Source organism: Ailuropoda melanoleuca, chromosome 7 (genome assembly GCF_002007445.2).
Source record: "Ailuropoda melanoleuca isolate Jingjing chromosome 7, ASM200744v2, whole genome shotgun sequence".
NCBI lineage: Eukaryota > Metazoa > Chordata > Mammalia > Carnivora > Ursidae > Ailuropoda > Ailuropoda melanoleuca.
Window position 1 is genome coordinate 53747959 of NC_048224.1, and position 22030 is coordinate 53769988.

Genomic DNA, 22030 nt, shown 5'->3' on the forward strand with positions numbered 1-22030 from the left:
CCAGTGTTCTCCTGCACCCACAGATACCCAAGTGTGTGCACGCCCCCTCACACGTGTGTATTCATAGCCACATCCCCGCATGGTGCACACGATGGCCCCAGAGCCTCCGTACGCACTCATGCTGTGTGTAAGACTCACACCCGTGCCCCAGCCCCTCGCCTGCTCACTCATTGACGAGCCGGTCGCAGATCTCGCTGGGCAGGAAGATGTCTGGATGCAGCCGCAGCGTCTCCTTGTCCAGCAGGTAGCCCAACGTGCCATCCAGGTTGCGCAGGCAGAAGTCAGTGCAGAGGGCCATCAGGGACTCGGGGGTGTCGGACGCCATGCTGGGGGCGGGTGGACCAATCCTGGACAGGGGCCCCTAGGGGCAGCGGAGACTCCCCAGCACTCACAGGATCATTGGCAGAACTACAGCCTGGGGAACAGGGAGAAGCTAAGTGAGCCACACGTAAGAGCCACAACCACCGGCTACCCTATGCTCACTTTCTGAGTAGGGAAACTGAGGCCCTAGGATGTCACACTCAAATTAGCAGCTTAGCAGAAACATGCCCCAGGCTCCTGATTCCTTCCCTGTTAGGTGTGTTTTGACCTGCAAAGGGCACGGGGCCTTGTCCAAGCATGTCTATGCCTTCACAGTATCTGTGGGCAGACACGCATGTGCTGGGGACTCAATGCTTGGATAAGGATAACAGGGGCTTTCCTTAACAGTGACACAGGGGTGTCCCTTACTATGTAACCTAACCCATAAATAGCTGTCACCATGTGAACACTCAGTTTATGCCAAGGCTTTCTAGACAGGCTGTCACTGAATCTCATTGTAAATGATCAAGAATGAAGGCTCCTCCCAAGAGAAATGAAAATGTGTCCACATAAAAATTGCACATTCATTTCACAACAATATTATTCAGAATAGTTAGGAAGTGGAAACTACTTTCCATCAACTGATGCATGGATAAACAAAAATGGTCTATCCATACAGTGGAATATTATTCAGCCGTAAAAGGAATGAGGTATTGACACGTGCTACGACACGGACAGACCTTGATAACACTCTGCTAAGTGAGAGAAACCAGACACAAAAGGCCAGATACTGTAGGGTTCCACTGATAATGTCCAGTGAGAACAGGAAACCTATAGAGACAGAAGCAGTTCAGTGGTGGCCTAAGAGCCGCAGGGTAGTGAGGGATGGGGAGGGACTGCTAATAGGTACGGGGTTCTCCTGGGGCGATAAAAATGGTCTAAAATTGATGATGGTGAGTCACACAACTCTGAATATACTAAAAACCACTGAATCATCTTTGTTAAATAGGTATACTGTATGGTATAGGAACCGTGGCTCAATAAAACCGTTATTAAAAAACTAAAGTCGGAGGGCGCCTGGCTGGCTCAGTCAGAAGAGCATGCAATGCTTAATCTCGGGGTTGTGAGTTCGAGCCCCACCTTGGGCATAGAGCCTACTGAAATAAATAAATAAATAAATAAATTAATTAATTAATAAAGTCGGGGCACTTGGCTGGCTCAGTTGGTGGAGGATGTGACTCTTGATCTTGGGGTCCTGAGTACAGATTACTAAAAAACTTAGGAAAAAAAACAAACCACCAACCCTAAAGTCTCCTACTATCTTCATGACCTGAGCTAGGTAAAGATTCCTTAAAAAAGACTCATAAGGGAAATATGATAAACCAATCTGCATTGAAGTGAAGAAACTTCTATTCATATATACACAAAAATTAATCGAAGATGGGCCACAGACGTGTATGTGAAGGGTGAAACGAGGTTTCTAGAAGAAAACACAGGAGTCCATCTTGTGACTTTTAGAGTAGGGAATCATTTCTTAAACAGGTCACAAAAAAAAAAAAGAAAGAAAGAAACCACACCCAAAAACCATACAGAAAAAAAATTGTACTGCCTTAAAATGTACATCATTCATCAAAATAAATCATTAAGAAAGAGAAAGGACAAGTCACAGACTAGAAAATATTTCTAATAATATATCCAACAAATGACTCATATTCAGAATATATAAACACCTTCTACAAACCTTTTTTTTTTTTTTTTAAAGATTTAGCAATCTTGGACTGGGTGGTTCAGTCGGTTAAGACATTGCCTTCAGCTCAGGTCAGGATCATGGGTCCTGGGATTGAGCCCCACATTGGGCTCCTGGCTCAGCAGGGAGCCTGCTTTTCCCTCTTCCTCTGCTACTCCCCACTTGTGCTCTCTCTCTCTCAAATAAATAAGTAAACACAGAGATAAACAGATAAATATATACATACATACATACATATTTTGGCAATTTCTACACCCAGTGTGGGGCTCGAACTCACATCCCTGAGATCAAGAGCTATATGCTACACTGACTGAGTCAGTCAGGTGCTTCCAAATTGATTTTTAAAAAGATTTATTTATTTGAGAGAGAGAGAGAGTGTGTGCACGCATGGGTGAACATATGCAAGCGAGCAGGGTGCGGGGTAGAGGGAGAGGAGGATCCCCAGCAGACTCCCCACTGAGCATGGAGCCCCACACAGGGCTTGATCTCCCAACCTTGAGATCACGACCTGAGCTGAAATCAAGAGTCGGACACTTAACCGACTGAACCACTCAGGCAAACCCCCACTCCCCCGCAAATTGTTTTAAAAAGGACATAGCACCCAACTAAAAAATGGGCAAAAGACTTGAACAGGCATTTCATAAACCATAGAGAATATATGGACACATGGAAAAGGGCTCAGCTTCATTAGTGTCCGTAAAAACCACAATGAGATACCATGTCCCACCCACCAGAATGGCTCAACTCGAAACAATCCAGGCAATACCAAGCTTGTGCTGTGGTGAAGACGGAACAATGAGATGTCACCCACGCTGCGGGTGGGAGCATAAATTGGCGCGAACTGACAGTATAACGGAATACTGTGCGACACTATCTACGAAAGCTGCATATGCACATATGTTCAATGTTCAGCAATTCCACAGCTAGGCACACACCCAGCAGAGATGCACATATGCATGTCCCCCAAAGACACAGACCAGAATGCTCACAGCAGCACTATTCAGAATAGCCAAAACCTGAAAAGAATCTGAACGTCCCTGACATTAGAATGAAAAAGTACGGTACACTCATCAATGAAATATTAAGGGCAACAAGAAGGTACAAACTATGGTTAACACAATACCTTGGATGAACCTCTCGAGTTTAGTGAATGGAGTCAGACACAAAAGAGCATAGAGTATATTACATACCGAATGAATCCATTCATGTTTTACTCCATTAAGTTAAAGAACCAGAACAATCTGATCTGTGGTGGCAGAAGGCAGGACTGAGGTTACTCTGGGGATCTGGATGGGTGTTGAGAAGCTTCTAGTCCCGCATCTGAGTGCTGGATACACAGGAGTGTTCACTTTGTGAATATTCGGGAACTGTATACCATGGTGTGTGATTTTTAAAAATGTATAATTCAATAAAAGTTAAGAAAATGGCCTGGACACCAAAAGGGGTCCATGTTTAGAGGGGCTCGGGGTCAGTTAAGTGATGCTCTGAGAGTATAGCTCCTCAGCTACAAGTGGCTGCGAGACAATGAAAACTGAACCTTCACATTCAAATTGAATGAACAAGATAGAAAACAATCGAGCATTTATAGAACCCAGGAAAGTCAGGAATTAATCCCAAACCATCTTCCTACCAGAGTCTATATCAGAGAGGGGGGGAAATAGGCAAAAGGAATCCACGGTGTTAGAAGTCAGGGTAGTGATTCCCTTTGCAGAGAGGCAGTGATTAGAAAGTGACAGGGGGGCCTCAGGAACAGGTATGTCCGCTTGTGGACATTCATCCAACTGTCCACTCATGCTTTCCAGGCCTTTCCCCAGCTAGGTTATACTTCCATAGGTTGTTGTCGTTTTTTTTTTGTTTTTTTTTTTTTAAAGTGCAGGCTCTGTCGTCAGATAGATCCATGTTTCAACCTGGTTCTACAATTCACTGTAAATTACTTAACCTCTCTGGACCTCAGTTTCCTCATCGGAAAATGGGGATAATAATCCCCACTTCACAGGGCTGCTGGAGTAAATGAGATGATGGGAAAATCCTTGGTCTCAGGCTTGATGAGACTGAGTATACAAGAAATGTTGCTTATGATCCCATCTTGCAGATGAGAAAACTCAGGCTCAGGGAGGCTACTCTGTCCAATGTGGGATTTGAACCTGGTCTCTCGGACTCCATCATATTACCCCTTGGAGACCTCTGAAGGAGTTCGGGTCCCAGCACTGCCCCTGGCTTCCTGGAACCCTCACGTCCATATCTGAGCCTTCGGGGCTGCTCTAGAAAATCGGCGGGGGCGGGGGGCGGGCAGAGCCCTGTCCCCTCTGGAATCACAAGGTCTAAGTTCTGGCACCACCACTTAACCAGTGCAGTGGTCTGAGAGCTCGGGAGTCAGGCCCACCCAGCTTCCAGTCCCAGCCCTGCCACTTAAGAGCAGGTGAACTTGGGCAAGTGTCCTCACCTCTCTGTGCCTCGGTTTCTTCTCTAAAACCGGGAGCACCATGTGAGGATAACATGGAATACCGGAAGAACTTGGCCTGGCACCCAGTCCGTGGTAACTGCTCAACAAAGAGCAGCTATTATTACAATTACAATTATCACCACCACCACCACCATCCCGTTCTCCTGCCTCACCTGCCCTGGTCCCCCACACAGCAGGGTCTGCTCCTGCCCAGTTCCAGGCCTGTGCTCCTCAAGCCTGGGTCTCCTGCCACAAGGCCTGTGGTGCCAGCTGTCCCCACTGGCTATGTGCCACTCTTGACGGAAGGCACAATAAACAGGCTGCCTGGGCACTGGGCATGGCCTTCCTTTACCTTCATTCGCGTCCAGATCTTCCCTGGGCCACAGGAGCCTGGGGAGCACCGCTGGCAGGGAGGCGCACCCCGCTAGAAACCGGAGTCCCATCTCTTCGAGCGGTCACTCAAGGCCTCCTGAACCACAGCCAGCCTTCTGGCCCACTCGGTGCCCATTGGCCCCTACGGCAGCCAGCCTGGCCTCCTTCATGGTACTGGCAACAGGCCCTAAGCACAGGGTCACCTTCAGACCTTTGCTCAGTCTGTTTTCTTTCAACTGGGAGCATCCCAATTCCGTGAATTATCCCACTTTTTATTCTAAATATGACTCCCACCCCCAAAACACATCCACGTCCCTCCTCCAGGAAGCATCCCTGCCGATGCACGTGACAGCCCACACCACCCCTGAACACCCCTTCACTAGCTACTCCCCATACAGCTCGTATATCTCAGGCCTTAGTATCAACATCGCTTCCTCTGGAAAGCCTTCCCTGACCTGCCAGGGTGCTCCCACCCTATGCGCCCATGGCCCCATCGGAACAACTAACACCTTGAACTAATGCTGGTTTAGTGATCGGGCTTCCTTGCCAGATGGCCGGTTCCATGAGGGCAGGAACCGGGCTGTCTGTGTGGCATCGTCCGTGAGCGGAGCCCAGGTCACTTCTTTATCCACTCAGGAGCTGTCTACTGAGCACTGTGGGTTCAGGGGTGAGCCAAGCCAGACAAGGTCCTCGTCCTTATGGAGCAAAGTGACTCCGAGGGAGACAGACATACACCTAAGAAACACAGAAGCCCCATGCTATGTCACCGGGACCAGCGTTCTGGAGAAGAAGGAGGTACCTGGGGCTCTCGGTGCCTATGCCAGGGGACCTGCCCTGGACTGGGGAGTCATGGGCAGGCTTCCTTGGAAGTGATATTTCAGCTGCAACCTGAAAGATGAGTCATAGTTAACTCTGGTGGTGGGCAGAGAAGGGCAAGGCATTCCAGGAAGAAGGAATAGATGCACCCAGGCTGAAAGGCCAGAGGGTATGGGACGCTGATGCCACAGGCCCAATACCACAACAATTTGCTGAACAAAGGAAGTGTTGAACACCCTTTGTGGGCCTGACACATTGCAGGGTTTCAACATGGGCCTGTGGAAGGGACGAGAGGGACTTGTAGGTTGTGGCAGATGAGGCAGGAGCCTGGGGGACAAGGCAGAGCCTTGCATCCTCCCTGTCCACTGTGCCAGGACAGTGGGAGGCCCCAGAGGCCAGAGGGGAACCCTTGCCGCTCTGAATGAGAGAGCACAGCCAGGGGTTTTGCCTTTTCTGCAAGGCTGAGCCCAGTTACCCAGGTACCCACCAGGCCCTGACCCTGCTCCCCAGGTGGAAGAAACAACACCCTTTCAGCCACTAAGGTCACCCACAGACAAACCAGACAGATGGCACCATCTGCTAATCACCCTTTGGCAGTGGGACCCTGCTGCTTGGGGCTGGGGTGAGCTGGAGGAGGAAGGGGCCGTCCTCATCTTGGCACGGAGGCTGAGAGGCCTGGGGCGCCCTGCCACTGTGCCCCCATGCAGTTGCTATCTCTACCCTCCCCACACCCACCCCCGAGGGCTCCTCACTCCTGAAGCAAGCACCAGCCATCTGGGATTCTGGCCACTGGGGACAGAGGGAACTCTGATTCTGAGAGCACGCCGCCCAGTAAGAAGAACCCCGTGTCTTCCTCCATCCCTTCTCTCGCAGGTTCTTTACACTGGATCCATCCTGAGCTCTGACATGGGGGGCAGGGGGGCGGGCAGCAGGGAGCAGAGAAGAGAAGGCAGAAAACAGAAGCAGTGGGCACAGCCTCCACCCCGGCTGCTTCCAGGTGGGGTGCTGAGCCCCTCACAATTTACTGCATATAGTTCCTTATTTAACCAACAAACCACACATTCCCTAGGATCCGGTACTTGAAGCTAGTTAACATTTGTATAACAGTTGCCGAACACCCTTCCCACAGCCCGTGAGCTCATGGAGGATGGGAACCCGGTCTGCCTGTAGGCTCCCGGATCCTCCGTGCCAGCCTGCGCCCGGCACGCGTCAGAATAAAGGTTTGCCTTTGCCCTGACCTCACTACAGCAGCTGAGGTACTGATTACTGACTGCTACCCCTTTTGCTGATGAAGACACCGAGGCTTGCCTGAAATCACACAACAGACGACAAGGGACGCGATCCTAAACCAAACCCGTGCATCTCACCACACCATTGGGTCTTCTGTCCATGCAGTGCGGGGAGGAAGAGGAACTGTGGTCCAGAAGGAGCATGGGACCCCACCGGTGACCTGACACTTGGCCAACAGAGAGGCTGGGGGATCCAGAAGCTTGGGCCTTGGAGCAACGCCCACCCTGTGAAATATTAACCCAAGAGCTGGGGGGAAAATCCAAACAAATGCCCTATTTACAGAAGCTGGAAGCCTTCCAGGAGGGAGCAGATCCCAGGCCAGATATTGGGGGTGGGAAGCTGCTACGAGGAGAGTCAGGGCAAGTGCCAGGGTCTCCCAGGGGCCAGGGTGCAGGCCAGGGGCAGAAAGCATCCCAACGGGTCGCTGCCTGCCCAGCCTAATCCGCAGAGTGGGTGATGTTAAGAAGACGCAGAAGTGTCAGGAGGGAGGGATGCACCTCCCGCTCACTGGAGCCACCTGGAGGCAGAGAGGCCTTGGGGAATACCTGGGTTCCAAGCTTGCACTCACACCTATCCTGAGCACCATATTCCAAGAACTCTACTCGTTATCCGTTAGGTCATTTAATTCCCTCAGCAACCACATGAAGCAGGAGTTACTAGAATCCACGACTTATAGATAAGCAGCTGAGGGGTGGCGAAGTACTCTGCCACGGATTATGTATAGGTCCAAGGGTCTATCTGTACCTAGCAACACACAGACATGTATGCGTTAGTTCCAGACCCAGAGTGCCGAGCTTTCCATGCGTGTTCTCGCTGAAGGCACAAATAACCTAGGAGGAACATATTATTTTGTTTTCCAGATGAACAAACCATGGTTCAAAGATGTGTGAGGACCTGCCCAAGGTCCCCCAGCAAGTGCCTGGCTCTCTTTCTCATGACGCTATGGGCAGGAACTATTTCCCCCCTACGTCAGATCTTGTTTCTGCCAATGAGGCTTCAATGACTCCTTAAAACTCTGCGTGTCCTTAGGCACCGAGCACAGATGATCTGTTATCGCTGGTTAACTGTGCTATGAGCATATATCATTTTGGCCACACGACTCGAAGCTTCTTGATGGGGACCTTGTGTGATCCATGGCGTCTCCACGACACAGTGAGTGTATGGCTGGCTGGCTGTAGATGAAGGAGCTTCAGTGCATGAGATCCCCAAGCAATATTTACCGGCCTCAGTTTTCATCAGGGTCCTTACCGGTCAACGTGCTGCGAACAGCACCTACCTTGTGGGGTTGCTGAGCAGATGCCATGAAATAATGTCAAGAAGGTGGTGAGCAATCACCTAGGAGGGATCTCCTAGGAATCATGCCTGGAGAGCCTTCTGTTCATTTTGGCAGGTGGAAAATCAGCTTTAGTGATTGAGCCAGATAAAGAATGTCGGTCCCAAAACAGATGACTCAACAGGGGTCCCTGAAGTGGCATTTCAGGAGTCGAGAACAGCTGAGGTACTGACGGCACTAGTCATAGCAAGAACCGTTCTTTGCCTCTGTAGAGAGCTTTAGAGTACGCCAAATGCTTTCACGACCTGAGTCTCATCTCATCCTTTCAACAGCCTTCACAGTTAGTATACAGCTAGGAAAGCCGAGGCCCAGACAGGGGATGGAGCTCGCCCCCCCGAGTTCACACAGTGAGCCGGCCGCAGAGCTGGGGCTTGAATCCAGGTCCCCAGGTGGCTGGTCCTAGGTTCCAGGCACAACAGCTGCTCGAATAGGCTGGCTCTCAGCATCCAAGCGCTCTGACTTCTCATTTTTAAATCATCTGGCCCAGTTACCCTGTTCAGCTTATGACCCAGGCCTGATGATATAGTCCAGGCTTGAAGGGTGAGGAGGGAGATCAACCATTGTTCCGCTCCCTATAAGGCAGGCTGCGAAGTCTCAGCCTCTGCTGGGTACTTGGGTTAACACTCTCCACCAGCAGATCAGCCACACACACCCCAACCGCATGTCTGAGGCCAACAGAGATCGCCCTTCCCAACCTGTCTTCATGTCACATTTACATCAACACTATTATTTTGTCCATTTTATGTGGTAGAATAGGGATTTGCTGTGCTCTTTTTTAAAAGCCCCTATCACCTTCTAGTGCCGTCCAGAAAAGCCGAGACCAAGCTACCATCCTCTCTGTAGGATATGCAAGCATTGTTTCTACTGAGGGGTGACAGGAAGTGTCCACTGTGTCTCCCCCCGCCCCCACTGTTCTCCAAAATTCGACTAGCTCAGGGAGGCAGCCAGAGCTGGTGGCACCACCAGCTGGTGCTAAAAAAGGTTTTGAGGTAGACACATGCAAACAGTTCCTCATCATGGCCACTGCCATCATCGCAACTGTTAGAGACCAAGTACTTAATCCGTGCTAAACAGTGCACTAAGCACTTCAGTGCTTGATGTCTCATTAAGCCCAACAACCCTATTTTACAAATGAGGACACTGAGGTGGTCCCTCGCCCAAGTTCTCAGAACCGGGAAGCAGCTGCATGACCTGATTTAACTACAGTGCTCTATGCCTGTCCTTTTTATATTAATTCCATCAACGGTCATCTCAAAGATGGAAAAAGTACTTAAAACGCCAGGCCAGAGCATAATGGCTATTTGTCATCTAAAACAAATCTATATTTTCTCTGACTACCATGTTTGTACAGATCTGAAAGGGTGCTCCTTCAGATACTCTGGGACCCTGCATCACAGGGACAGCCCCTGACATTCTCCCCACCATTACCTGGTTCCCACTCTTCCCCTCCTTCACTCTGCTCCAGTCCTATTGTCCTCTTGTTGTTTCTTAAAAATCATCAAGTATACTACCTCAGGACCTTTGCACTTGCTGTTGAATGCTCTGCCTGTAGACAGACACACGGCTTGCTCCCTTCCTCCCTTTAGGACTTTGCTCAGATATCACCTTATTAGAGACCTTCTCCAATCAACATCTCCACAAAGGTGACCCCACTCTCTGGCCCTTGCCAGGGCCCTTCCTGATTTATTTTTCTCCATGACATCCTATATATTATATGTTTCTTATTTTCTCAATGAAGCAATGAACTGAAACAGAGACCCCTCACCACTGGCAACCACCTCCTGCTCTAAGCATAGCCTCCTGTTACTCTTTTCCAATCTGTCTTCAAAGCTCATTCTAACCATTTTGAACCCTGAAGAGAAACATTCTGTGGAAAAGATCAAAGGGGGTGTATTTCCCTGTGGAGGCATCAGGTCTCCCTTCCTCCCTTAAAAACCAAGCGCCTTGACAGGCACAGGCAAAGACTGGAAATCTTGGACTCCCTGGGCCAAAGGGCAGCCAAGTCAATTTCCACCCACAGAACTATAGTGGCCAGCAGTGAGTTTCACTTTCAACTCACCTACCAGGCTCCCTTGGCCCTCGGGTTTGCAACCCCAGCCCATCCCTTTCTCATCCTGTAGGATTTCCTGCACCTTGTCATCCCTTTTGGGACCCGTTCCAGAATCCAAGCCGTCCCTGAGCTTTTAAGCATTGCTTTGGAGGAACTTAAGCTCATCCAACAGGTAGGAGGGGCAGAGGCTGGCCCTTTGGCCCTAGATAGATCCCCCATTTTGTAGGGGCATCCGACAGGGCGTCATTTTCTTTCTGGAGGACGGGAGCTCAGTTTTAAAGGCACGTTTCCCAAACCTGGCAGCAGGGGCAGAGAAAGGAGCCCTCCCACCACTGGCCGAAATGGACCTGTGCAAGAGGTTGCAGCGGTGATGCCCGGGCGCCTGAGGCAGAAGGGAAAGGGTGAGGACGCAGATAAATACCCTCGGCACCGGGAGCCGACGGGATGTTTGCTTCCTCTGCGAGGAAAGCCGGGGATGTAACCCAGGGGAATCTGGGGCCAGAGCGCCCGGGAGACAGGGGATCTCGCCAGGCTAGGGCCGGGGTCTGCCGGAGACCGGGGTCGGCGGGGCGGAGCTTGGGATCCCGGGGACTGGAGCCCCGCGCGGGAGGGGGTCGCGCCGGGGGACCCCGTGGCCGTTACCTTGCCCTTAGGGCTGCGGGCGGGGCTGAGGGCCGCCGGGTGCTGGCTCCGGGGCCCGGCCCCTCCCCCGATCCGGCTCCTGAGGCTCGGAGCCTGCAGCCGCCGCCGCCTCCGCTGTCAACAAACCCGGGGCGCGTCACTTCCGGGGCCGCCCCTTAGCAACAGCGAACGGGTTCCTCCGACGGGTCCCGCGGCGAACTCGGGCTGCGGCGGCCGAAGGTTCCGGGGCACGCTGCGGCTCCTCTCCCGGCCGGGCCCGGTCTGCGGGCGGCGGAGTCCGGGTGGGCCCCACCCGGACTCGAGCACGCTGTTCTGGGTGCTCCCTGGCTGCGGGGGCATCCGCCGTGTCACTCCGGCTTTGGGGCCGGCTCTGGCCTGCGGGCCGGGAGAGCCCGGGCAGTGGTGACGGGCGGGACGGACTCCACCTCCCGCGTCAGCACCGACGTCTCTCTGGACGCCCCCCCCCCCCCCCGCCCCGCCNGCCCCTTTGAACGTCCCCCGCGGGTGCCCCGCAGGTAGATCTCTCCCACGCGGCCCGACGCGCGCCGGCTTAGCCCGCTACCTAACGGGCCGCCACGTGGGGAAGTGGGAGTCGGCCTTGGCCCCTGCGTTTCCCTCAGCTCCGGTTCCTGTCGCCAAGTCCCGACGATCGCGCAGACCAGCCTCTGTCCTCCCCCAGTAGTGCCCGGCTCCGTCCACCCGCATCTCCTCCCCGCATCCCGGCGGCAGTCTCCGCACGCGCCCTCCCCTCCTGCCCTCCACGGTCCCAGAGGGGTTTTTCCCCCCCGAACTTGGAGCACATCAGCGCACTCCCCTGCTTGCAACCCTTAACACAGACGACTAGGGTCACCTCTCCAGCCTCTGGTCGACTTCCTCTCATCTGTCCTCCCTTCCATTCTCCAATCCACACAGCTTAAAGCATTTTTGGTTCTTGTAATGATCTCCTTCTCTTCTATAGGCTCAAAAAATTTCTTCCCAAACGAACGCTCTTCTTGCTATATCTATATCCAACACGCTCTCTCTTCCTCCTTCGAATCTCAGTTTAGCAGCTACTTTCTTGACACAACCCCCGCCCGCCGCCCCCCCCCGCCAATTCTGATGCCATGACTACTTTGGCGCATGTTTTTTCTTTTGCATTTTATCTTTTAGTCTTCCACCGTATGCAACTACGTTTGTACAATTTTGAATCCTTTGAAAAGTCTATTGATTATTTCAGATTACCAAAAGAGGATATACTTCCAAAAAAAAAAAAATCCAGGGATGTATGGTGGGAAGAAAAATGAAAATCTCCATTCAAACCCGAACCCAACCCCAATTTCATTCCCTTCCCCAGAGATGACCACTCTTAGCATTTTGGTGAGGATCCCCTTAGTCCTTTATTTTATGTATATACACGTGTGTGTGTGTATTATATATGCATGTGTATTATATATGCATGTGTAGGTAAGAGCTAAAACTATAAAACTCTGAGGAGAAAACATAGGAGTAAGTCTTTGTGACTGAGTTAGGCAAGGGTTTCTTATATGACAAATATAAACAAATTGAATGTCATCAAAATTAAGACCTTTAATGCTTCAAAGGGCATCAAGAAGGTGACAAGATAACCCATAGAACAGGAGAAGATATTTGCAAGTCATATATCTGATAAAGAACTAGCAATGTAAAATATGTAAAGCATTTGCAACAAAATAACAAAAAGGCAAATAACCCAATTTACAATAGGCAAAAGAGCTGAATAGACATTTCTCCAAAAAAGTTATACAAATGAAAGTCAATCAGAGAAAAACAACTATCATATGGTTTCACTCATATGTAGAATATAAGAAATAGCACAGAGAATCAAGGGGAGGGGAGGGAAAACTAAATAGGAAGAATCAGAGAGGGAAACCATGAGAGACTTTTTTTTTTTTTTGAGAGACTCTTAACTACAGGAAACAAACGAGGGTTGTTGGAGGGGAGGTGGGTAGGGGATGGGGTAACTCGGTGATGGGCATTAGAGAGGACACATTATGTGATGAGCACTGGGTGTTATATGCAAATGATGAATTACTGAACTCTAAATCTGAAACTAATGACGTACTCTATGTTGGCTAATTGAATTTAAATTTTAAAAAAATGTTATATAAATAACCAACAAGCACATGAAAAGATGCTCAACATCATTAGTCATCATGCAAAAGCAAATCAAAACCACAATAGAGGGGCCCCTGGGTGGCTCAGCTGGTTAAGTGTCTGAATCTTAGTTTTGGCTCAGGTCATGCATGATCTCAGGATCGTGAGATCAAGCCCGGTGTCGGGCTCTGTGCTCAGGTTGGAGTCTACTTGGGGTTCTCCCCTTCCCCCTCTGCCCCTCCCCCCACCTCTCTCTCTAAAGTAAGTCTAAAAAAAACCACAATGAGATACAACTTCATATTCTTAGGGTGGATCTGATCAAAGAGACAATGACAGGTATTGCTGAGAATGCAGAGAGATGGGAACACTTCTATATTGCTGGTGGGAATTTCAAAAGGTGCAGCTGCTTTGGAAAACAATTTGGCAGTTCCTCAAAAAGTTAGAGTTACCACATGACCCAGCAATTCCACTCCTAGGTATATACTCCAAAGGAAATGTTCATAGCACCATTATTCATAATAGTCAAGAAGCAGAAACAACCCAAATGTCTATCAACTAGCAGATGGGAATGATATGGCATGATGTGTTCATACAATGGAATATTATTGGGCAATGAAAAGGAATGACGTACTGATGTGCTACAACATGGATGGACCTTGGAAATGTGCTAAATGAAAGAAACCAGTCACAAAAGGCCATACATTATATGAGTCTATTCGTATGTTCAGAATAGACAGATGTATAGAGACAGAAAGTAGATCAGTGGTTGCCTAGGTCGGGGGGCGGGAAGGGAATGACTGCCAGTGGGTACAGGGCTTCTTTTTGTGATGGTGAAATGATCTAAAATTAGATAGGGATGATGGCTGCATGGTTGATGGACGATAGTTCTATATGTATGACTGTGTGAATATTGTGAAAATCACTTGTAGAGGCCAAGGGCAGGCAATCCCAAGATAGTTTGCATTGGCATAAATGTTATTTACACAATCAAAACCCAACAGATTTCCCCACCCCCGGCAACTGCCTAAAAAGAATTGATAGAGGACCTGCTCCGGGAAGAGAGCTAGGACCATAGATAGATAACTACATTATACTATGAGCCAGGTATGGTAGACAGGGAGGAGCCTGGCAAGGAATGTTTGATCCGAGTCCTCTATGTCCCATTGTTTCTATGTGGCCCAGCAAACACTTGTTTGCCAGACATTTATGCTTTTTCATCTTCCTACAAATTACATTTCTTCCTTTTGAAGTCTCAGACTCCTACCCCCTTCTCCTTGGTTCAGAATGACATCTATATCTCACTTTGCCTGTCTGTTTTTGGAACTTCCATGTGTGTGGATTTCCTGTATGTACGAAATTAAGTCTAATTTTCTCCTGTTCATTTGTTTTAGGTCAATTTGATTCTTAGTCCAGCTAGAAAGACCTTGAGGGTCACACTGAATTGTTCACTTTATTCTATTCTTTTTTTTTTTTTTAAGTTAACTCTACGCCCAACATGGGGCTCAAACTCACAACGCTGAGGTCAAGAGTCCCATGCTCTACCAGCTGAGCCAGTCAGGTGCCCCTGAATTGTTCACTTTAAATATATACTCTAAATGTGTAGTCTATGAATTATATCCCAATAAAGTTGTTAAAATGCACTTATTTTTTATTCTATTTATTTATTTATTTTAGAGAGAGAGAGAGTTCACGAGCATAAGCAGTGAGGGGAGGGGGGAGGCAGAGGAAGAGAGAGAGAATCTCAAGCAGGTTTCATGACCACTGCAGAGCCCAACATGGGGCTCTTCTGGGGCTTGATCTCATGATCCTGAGATCATGACCTGAGCCAAAGCACAGAGTCAGACGCTTAGCCGATTGAGCCGCCCAGGTGCCTCTATCCCTTGTGAATATAGATACAAGCATTTTGTTAGGATAAAATAAAATAAAACTTAACAAAATAAATTGAATTCTCAATAGAATAGACTGCCACACAGTCTGTAGTAATTTTTTATACAAGTCTGAGGAAACGAAAACTATAGTCTGCATAGAAAATGCTAGGGAATCCACAAAAAAGCTTCTCAAACTAATGAGTGAGTTTAGCAAGTTTTCAGGATACGAGATCAACAAAAGCAATTAAAAGTAAGAAATAATAATTTATTATAAATTAATTTTATTAGGGGTGCCTGGTTGGCTCAGTACATAGAGCATGTGACTCTTGATCTTGGGTTTGTGAGGTCAAGTCACATGTTGGGTGTAGAAATTACTTAAATAAAACCTTTTAAAAATCAATTCATTTTGTTATTATAAATAATAATAAAAAATGTAGAACAATGGTATCTCTGTACTCTAGTACTAAACAGTTGGAAATGGGGGGGGGCGCCTGGGTGGCGCAGTCATTGGGCGTCTGCCTTTGGCTCAGGGCGTGTGATCCTGGCGCTTTGGGATCGAGCCCCGCTTCGGGTTCCTCCGCTGGGAGGCTGCTTCTTCCTCTCCCACTCCCCCTGCTTGTGTTCCCTCTCTCACTGGCTCTCTCTCTGTCAAATAAATAAATAAAATCTTTAAAAAAATACAGTTGGAAATGGAAATTTTAAAAATACCATTTATGATAGCATCAAAAAAATATTAGATATTTGGGGATAAATATGACTAATTATGTATGAGACCTCTACACTGAAAACTACAAAGCACTGCTGAGAGAAATTAAAGACCTAAATAAATGGAGAGAGGTTTTATGTTCATGGAGCAGGTGACTCAGTAGTGTTAAGGTATCAATTATTTGCAAATTGGTCTATAGATTCAATGCAGTCCCAATAAAAATTCCAGCAACTTTTACCTAGAAATTCACAAGCTGATTCTAAAGTTCATATGGAATGCAAAGGACCAAATGCAAAGGCCAGAACAACTTTGAAAAGGAGGAACTGAGTTGATGGGAGTTATACCACCACCCAACAAGTTCAAGACTTATTATATTGGTACAGAATTATAGTATGAAGGAGCTTCAAGACTTATTACAAAGTTACTTACATAGTGTTGTGAGGCCAAAATGGTAGACAAAGACATCAACAAAACATAGAGTCCATAAATAGATCCCACACATAAGATTAATTGATTTTCACCAAGGTGCAGAAGCAATTTAGTTGGAGAAAGGGTAATCTTTTCAACAGATGATGCTGGCACAGTTGGATATGCATGTATATAAACTTTGATCCCTACCTCACGTCATTTATAAAAATTAACTCAAGGGCGCCTGGGTGGCTCAGTCGGTTAAGCACCTGCCTTTGGTTCAGGTCATGATCTCGGGGTCCTGGGACTGAGTCCTACAACAGTCTACTTGCTCAGTGGGGAGCCTGCCTCTCCCTCTGTCTGCCGCTCCCCCTGTTTGTGCTCTCTCTCTCTGACAAATAAATAAAAAAAAACTTTTAAAAAAATTAACTCAAGATGGATTGTAACATTTTTAAATGGATCACAGACCTACATGTAGAACCTAAAATTATAGAACATGAGGGAGAAAATCTTTGTGATATTGAATTAGGCAAAGGTTTCTTAGATATGACGTCAAAGGAATGGCAGACCTTATCAAAACTAAGAACTTCTCCTCTTTGAAAAACACTGCTTAAGAGAATATAAGGGCAAGCCCAGGCTGGGAGAAAATATCTGCAAATCACATACTTGAAAAAGACTTGTACCCATTAAGATGGTCATGATCAAAGAAAAGGAAAGTGTTGGTGAGCATGCAGAGAAATTGGAATCCTTGTGTACTGTGGGTGGGAATGTGAATGGGTGTAGCCATTAGGGAAAAAAGTATGGTGGTTCCTCAAAAAATTAAAAATACAATGGGGGTACCTGGCTGATCAGGCCATAGGGCATGTGACACTTGATCTTTGGGTTGTAAGTTTGAGCCCCACGTTAAGCATAGAGATTATGTTAAAAAATCCCAAAATCGGGGTGCCTGGGTGGCGCAGTCGTTAAGCATCTGCCTTAGGCTCAGGGCGTGATCCCAGCATTCTGGGATCTAGCCCCACGTAGGGCTCCTCCGCTGGAAGCCTGCGTCTTCCTCTCCCACTCCCCCTGCTTATGTTCCCTCTCTCGCTGGCTGTCTCTATCTCTGTCAAATGAATAAATAAAATATTTTAAAAAATAAATAAAAAATCACCAAATCTTTAATAATAATAATAAATTAATTAATTAATAAAAATAGAATGCTAATTCTATATATGGCCCAGCAACTCAACCTCTAGGTATATACTCCAAAGCATTGAAAATAGTCTCTCTCTCTCTCTTTTTTTTTTTTTTTAAGTAGGCTTCATGCCCAGCATGGAGCCCAGCGTGGGGCTTGCCCTCATGATCCTGAGATCAAGACCTGAGCTGAGATCAAGAGTCAGACGCTCAACTGGCTGAACCACCCAGGTGCCCCAGGAAACAGTCTTGAAGAGATATTTGTATACCCGCATTCATAGTAGCATTATTCACAGCAGCCCAAAAGTGGAAGCAACCCATGTTGGGACAGAGGGAGGGATAAACAATTGTAGTATATAATATATACAGTGTGTACATACACATGGGGAATATTATTCAGCCTTAGAAAGGAATGAAATTCTAACTCACGCTGCAGTGTGGATGAACCTTGAAGACATCATGCTAAGTGAAATAAGACAGTCACAAAAAGAATACTATATGATTCCACTTACGTGTACCTAGAGTGGTCACATTCATAGAGACAGAGAATAGAAGGGGGATCACCAAGGGTAGGGGGGCGGGGAAGAAGGAGAGAATGAGTTGTTTAGTGAGCACAGAGTTTCAGTTTTACAAGATGAAAAGAGTTTCTGAGCTTGTTGGCACAACCTTGTGAATACACTTAACACTACTGACTGTACACTTAAAAATGGTTAAGATGTCAATTCTATACTCTGTTTATCACAATTAAAAGTCAAAATCAAATAGACTTGTATCTAGGAAATCTAAAGAATTCTCAAAACTCAATTTCAGGGTGTGCCTGGGTGGCTCAGTCGCTGAAGCGTCTGCCTTCGGCTCAGGTCAGGATCCCAGGGTCCTGGGGTCGAGCCCTGCATCAGGCTCCCTGCTCTGGGGGGAGCCTGCTTCTCCATCTCCCTCTGCCTCTCCCCCTTGCTTGTGCGCTCTCTCTCTCACACACAAACAAACAAAACTCTTTTAAAAACCCTCAATTTCAGTAAGAAAGCAGGCAATTCAACAAAAAATGGGCAATAGATTTGAACAGATAATTTTTCCGAAAAACATACATGAATGGCAAACACATGACAGGATACTCAACATCATTAGTCTGAAGGAAATGCACATTAGAGCTATAATAAGATACCAATACTCACCTACTGGAACGTCAAAATGAAAAAGACCAACCAGGGATGCCTGAGTGGCTCAGTCAGTTAAGCGTCTGCCTTCCACTCAGGTCATGATCTCAGAGGGGAACCTGTTTCTCCCTCTCCCTCTGCTGCTCCCCCTGCTTGTACTCTCTTGCTCTCTGTCAAATAAATAAAATCTTTAAAAAATAAATAAATAAAAATAAAATAAAAAGACCAACCATGTTAAGGGTTGGTGAGGATGTGGTACAATGGGGACTCTCACACACTGCTGGTGTGGGTGAAAAACGATACAGCCATATTGGAAAATGGTTTGGCACTTCTTCCTTTTTTTTTTTTTTTGAGATTTTCATTTATTTATTTGAAAATTTATTTAAAAATTTAAAATTCATCCAGCCTTTCCAATCCAAGAAAAAAAGAAAGCATATGTCCATATAAAGACTTGTGCGTGGATGTTCATGGCAGCTTTAGATGTAAGAGCAACAAATGGAAACTACCCAAATGCTCGTCAACAGGTGAATGGATAAACAATGGTGTATTCATATATTGGAATCTACACAGCAATAAAAAGAAATGAAGTGGGGACGCCAGGCTGGCTCAGTTGGTAGAATATGAGGCTCTTGATCTCGGGGTTGGGAGTTCAAGCCCCACGCTGGGTGTAGAGATTATTTAAAAATAAAGTCTTTTGAAAATAAACAAACAAAATTAAAAGTAGTGAAGTGCTGATACATGCCACAGCATGCAAAATCTCAAAATAATTATGCTGAGTGACAGAAGCCAGATAAAAAGGAGCACACAGGGGCGCCTGGGTGGCACAGCGGTTAAGCGTCTGCCTTCGGCTCAGGGCGTGATCCCGGAGTCATGAGATCGAGTCCCACATCAGGCTCCTCGGCTGGGAGCCTGCTTCTTCCTCTCCCACTCCCCCTGCTTGTGTTCCCTCTCTCGCTGGCTGTCTCTATCTCTGTCAAATAAATAAATAAAATCTTTAAAAAAAAAAAAGGAGCACACAGCATATGTTCCCTTTTATATACAATTCTAGAAAATGCAAACTAATCTATAGTGACAGAAAGCAGATGAGCGGTTGCCTGGAGGCGGGGGGGAGGGAGGGGGAGGTGAGGGCACACAAAAAGAGGAAGAAGGCAGAAGATAGGAAGGGCAGGAGGAATCTTTTGAGGGCGAAGGATATGCTTATTATTTTAATAGTAGTGCCGGTTTCACAATTGTGTGTATATATATATATGTCTAAACTTATATAAGTGTACACTTTAAATATGGTCAGCTTATGGCACATCAAATATATCTCGAAGCTGGTAAAATTGTATAAAAATGAAACCAGTGGGGAAACTGGGTGAGGAGTACAAAGGATCTCTCTGTACTATCTTTGGAGCTTCCCGCGAACCTACAGTATTTCAATATAGAAAGTTAAATACAGGGGCGCCTGGGTGGCACAGCGGTTAAGCGTCTGCCTTCGGCTCAGGGCGTGATCCCAGCATCCTGGGATCGAGTCCCACATCGAGTCCCACATCGGGCTCCTCCGCTAGGAGTCTGCTTCTTCCTCTCCCACTCCCCCTGCTTGTGTTCCCTCTCTCGCTGGCAGTCTCTATCTCTGTCGAATAAATAAATAAAATCTTTAAAAAAAAAAAAAGAAAGTTAAATACAAATTTAAAAAATCGTATTAGTACTCGTTAAATTGCTCTGGGAAAAAGCTGTATTGGTTTAATTCACTTTAAACCCGTTCGAGAGAAGTGTGTTCTTCCATAGCCCAGTGACGGTATGTGCAGTAAATGCTGATTCCTTTTACCCATCCAAGAGGCAGAAGGCGGTTATTCAATTCATACTCATCTCAGTGTAAGGCCAATTTAATGTCATTTCAGGCTTTGGAGAAACATTGTTATTTCTTCTTTGAAGTGCCTACTTATAAGCTTTGCTGTCTTACCTCCTTCAGATGTTTCTTTACATGTCACCTCAGAGCAGCTTGCCAGACCCCACTATTTAAAATTCCAGTACTCTGGGATTCCTGGGTGGCTCGGTCCATTGAGTGTCTGCCTTGGGCTCAGGCCATAATCCCAAGGTCCTGGAATCCAGTCCCACATCCGGCTCCTTGCTCAGTCAGGAGCCTGCTTCTCCTTTGCCTGCCGTTCCCCCTGCTTGTGCTCTCTTGATCTATCAAATAAATAAATAAAATATTTAAAAAACAAACTCTGTATATGTTAGAAGATTCACATTTTATCACAAAGGGTGCGTATGTTTTCCGCTATTGATGTTTGTCTTTTACTTTGCCACACAGAGGTTTGAAATTTCTTGTAGTTATTCGTCTTATCTTTCATGGCTTCTGGGTCTTGTGTCTCCCTTCCCTAAAATTATAAACATTTTTATGTATATTTCTTCTAATCCCATAGATTTTCCCCTTGAAAAGCTCTAATTCATCTAGAATTTATTTTTCTGCCAGATGTGAGGTAGAAATAGGACTTTATTTTTTTTTTAAATGATAGCCAACAGTCTGCCATTTTCTTAACATACCATTGTGTTTCTCCTTGTCTTCCTAACCAACTGCTATTCTTTTTATCTGGAAAAATATTCCTTTCCTGTTGTGCCATTATGACAAGATTCATTTATGTCTTGTATTTCATACAAGAACTTAATCTTTTATTCTACAGAAACATTTAGCTCAGTACCTAGCACACAAGTGGGAGCAGAAATCGTGGGATTGGCGAATAAAGGAACAGACAGATATCTGTGTGTGGGCTTCATGGAGCGGAGAAGTCCTGAGAGCTTGAGGGTGGGTTTGAGGTTTCCCGGTCCAGGGACAAAGTTTTCACCCATCAGTGGACAAATTTATTTATTTATTTATTTATTTATTATTTTTTTAAAAGATTTTATTTATTTATTTGACAGAGACAGAGACAGCCAGAGAGAGAGGGAACACAAGCAGTGGGAGCGGGAGAGGAAGAAGCAGGCCCACTGCAGAGGAGCCCGATGTGGGGCTCGATCCCAGAACGCTGGGATCACGCCCTGAGCCGAAGGCAGACGTGCTCAACCGCTGTGCCACCCAGGCGCCCCTCAGTGGACAAATTTAAAAAAATAAGGACAATTATACACATATGCGCACCTCTGCGTAGAGGAAATCATTGTGAGGCTGCCAGTTGGGTCTTTTCTCGGGAAGGATCCTGAAATCTTGGCTTTCTTTTTCTATTGTGCTGATACGGTAAATTTCACGTTCATCAACTCCAAAAGCCAAGCCACTGAACTGTAGTCCTGCTCTTCCATCCGACAGTTACTGAACCGTCTGCTCGGTGCGGGCGCCGCTGTCACAGGCGTCGAGGACTCAGCAGTAAAAAGAGCAGCCTGGAGGCCCGTGTAGTTTAGCAGGGAAGGTCCACATTCCCGAAACAATGACGCCGCAGCTTACCGCCGGCGAGGACCGGGTAAGGAAGAGGGCAGGGTGACAAGTATACTGCATAGATGGAAACTGAGGCCCAGGGAAGCGCAAAGAACAGGCCTCGGGCACACAGCCTGCGCGGTCACCGGCGCGTCCCTAACTTGGGCGGCGGAGCCCCGCTCCCGGCAATCTCGGGGCCGACCGCGGCGGTGGGGGGATGGGCGGCACGTG

General features: G+C 47.3%; 1 protein-coding gene across 4 annotated transcripts in view; it reads right to left on the reverse strand.

Annotated features, from left to right (window-relative positions):
* The window catches only part of ZER1 (zyg-11 related cell cycle regulator), a 39874-nt gene extending 17862 nt beyond the window's left edge, over positions 1 to 22012 (reverse strand). Inside the window, exons 1-3 of one of the 4 annotated variants that reach the window (XM_019795242.2) lie at positions 21530 to 22012; positions 20357 to 20583; positions 168 to 415 (exon numbers count right to left, since the gene is read on the reverse strand). In XM_019795242.2, coding sequence (XP_019650801.1) covers positions 168 to 325 — 158 coding nt within the window. In that variant the 5' untranslated portion in view covers positions 326 to 415; positions 20357 to 20583; positions 21530 to 22012. Of the gene's footprint in view, positions 1 to 167; positions 416 to 10993; positions 11392 to 11843; positions 12015 to 20356; positions 20584 to 21529 lie in introns of those variants that run through there. The other 3 variants (XM_002915192.4, XM_034664636.1, XM_034664635.1) reach the window with 3 other exon arrangements.
* Between the last annotated feature and the right edge of the window lie 18 nt (positions 22013 to 22030).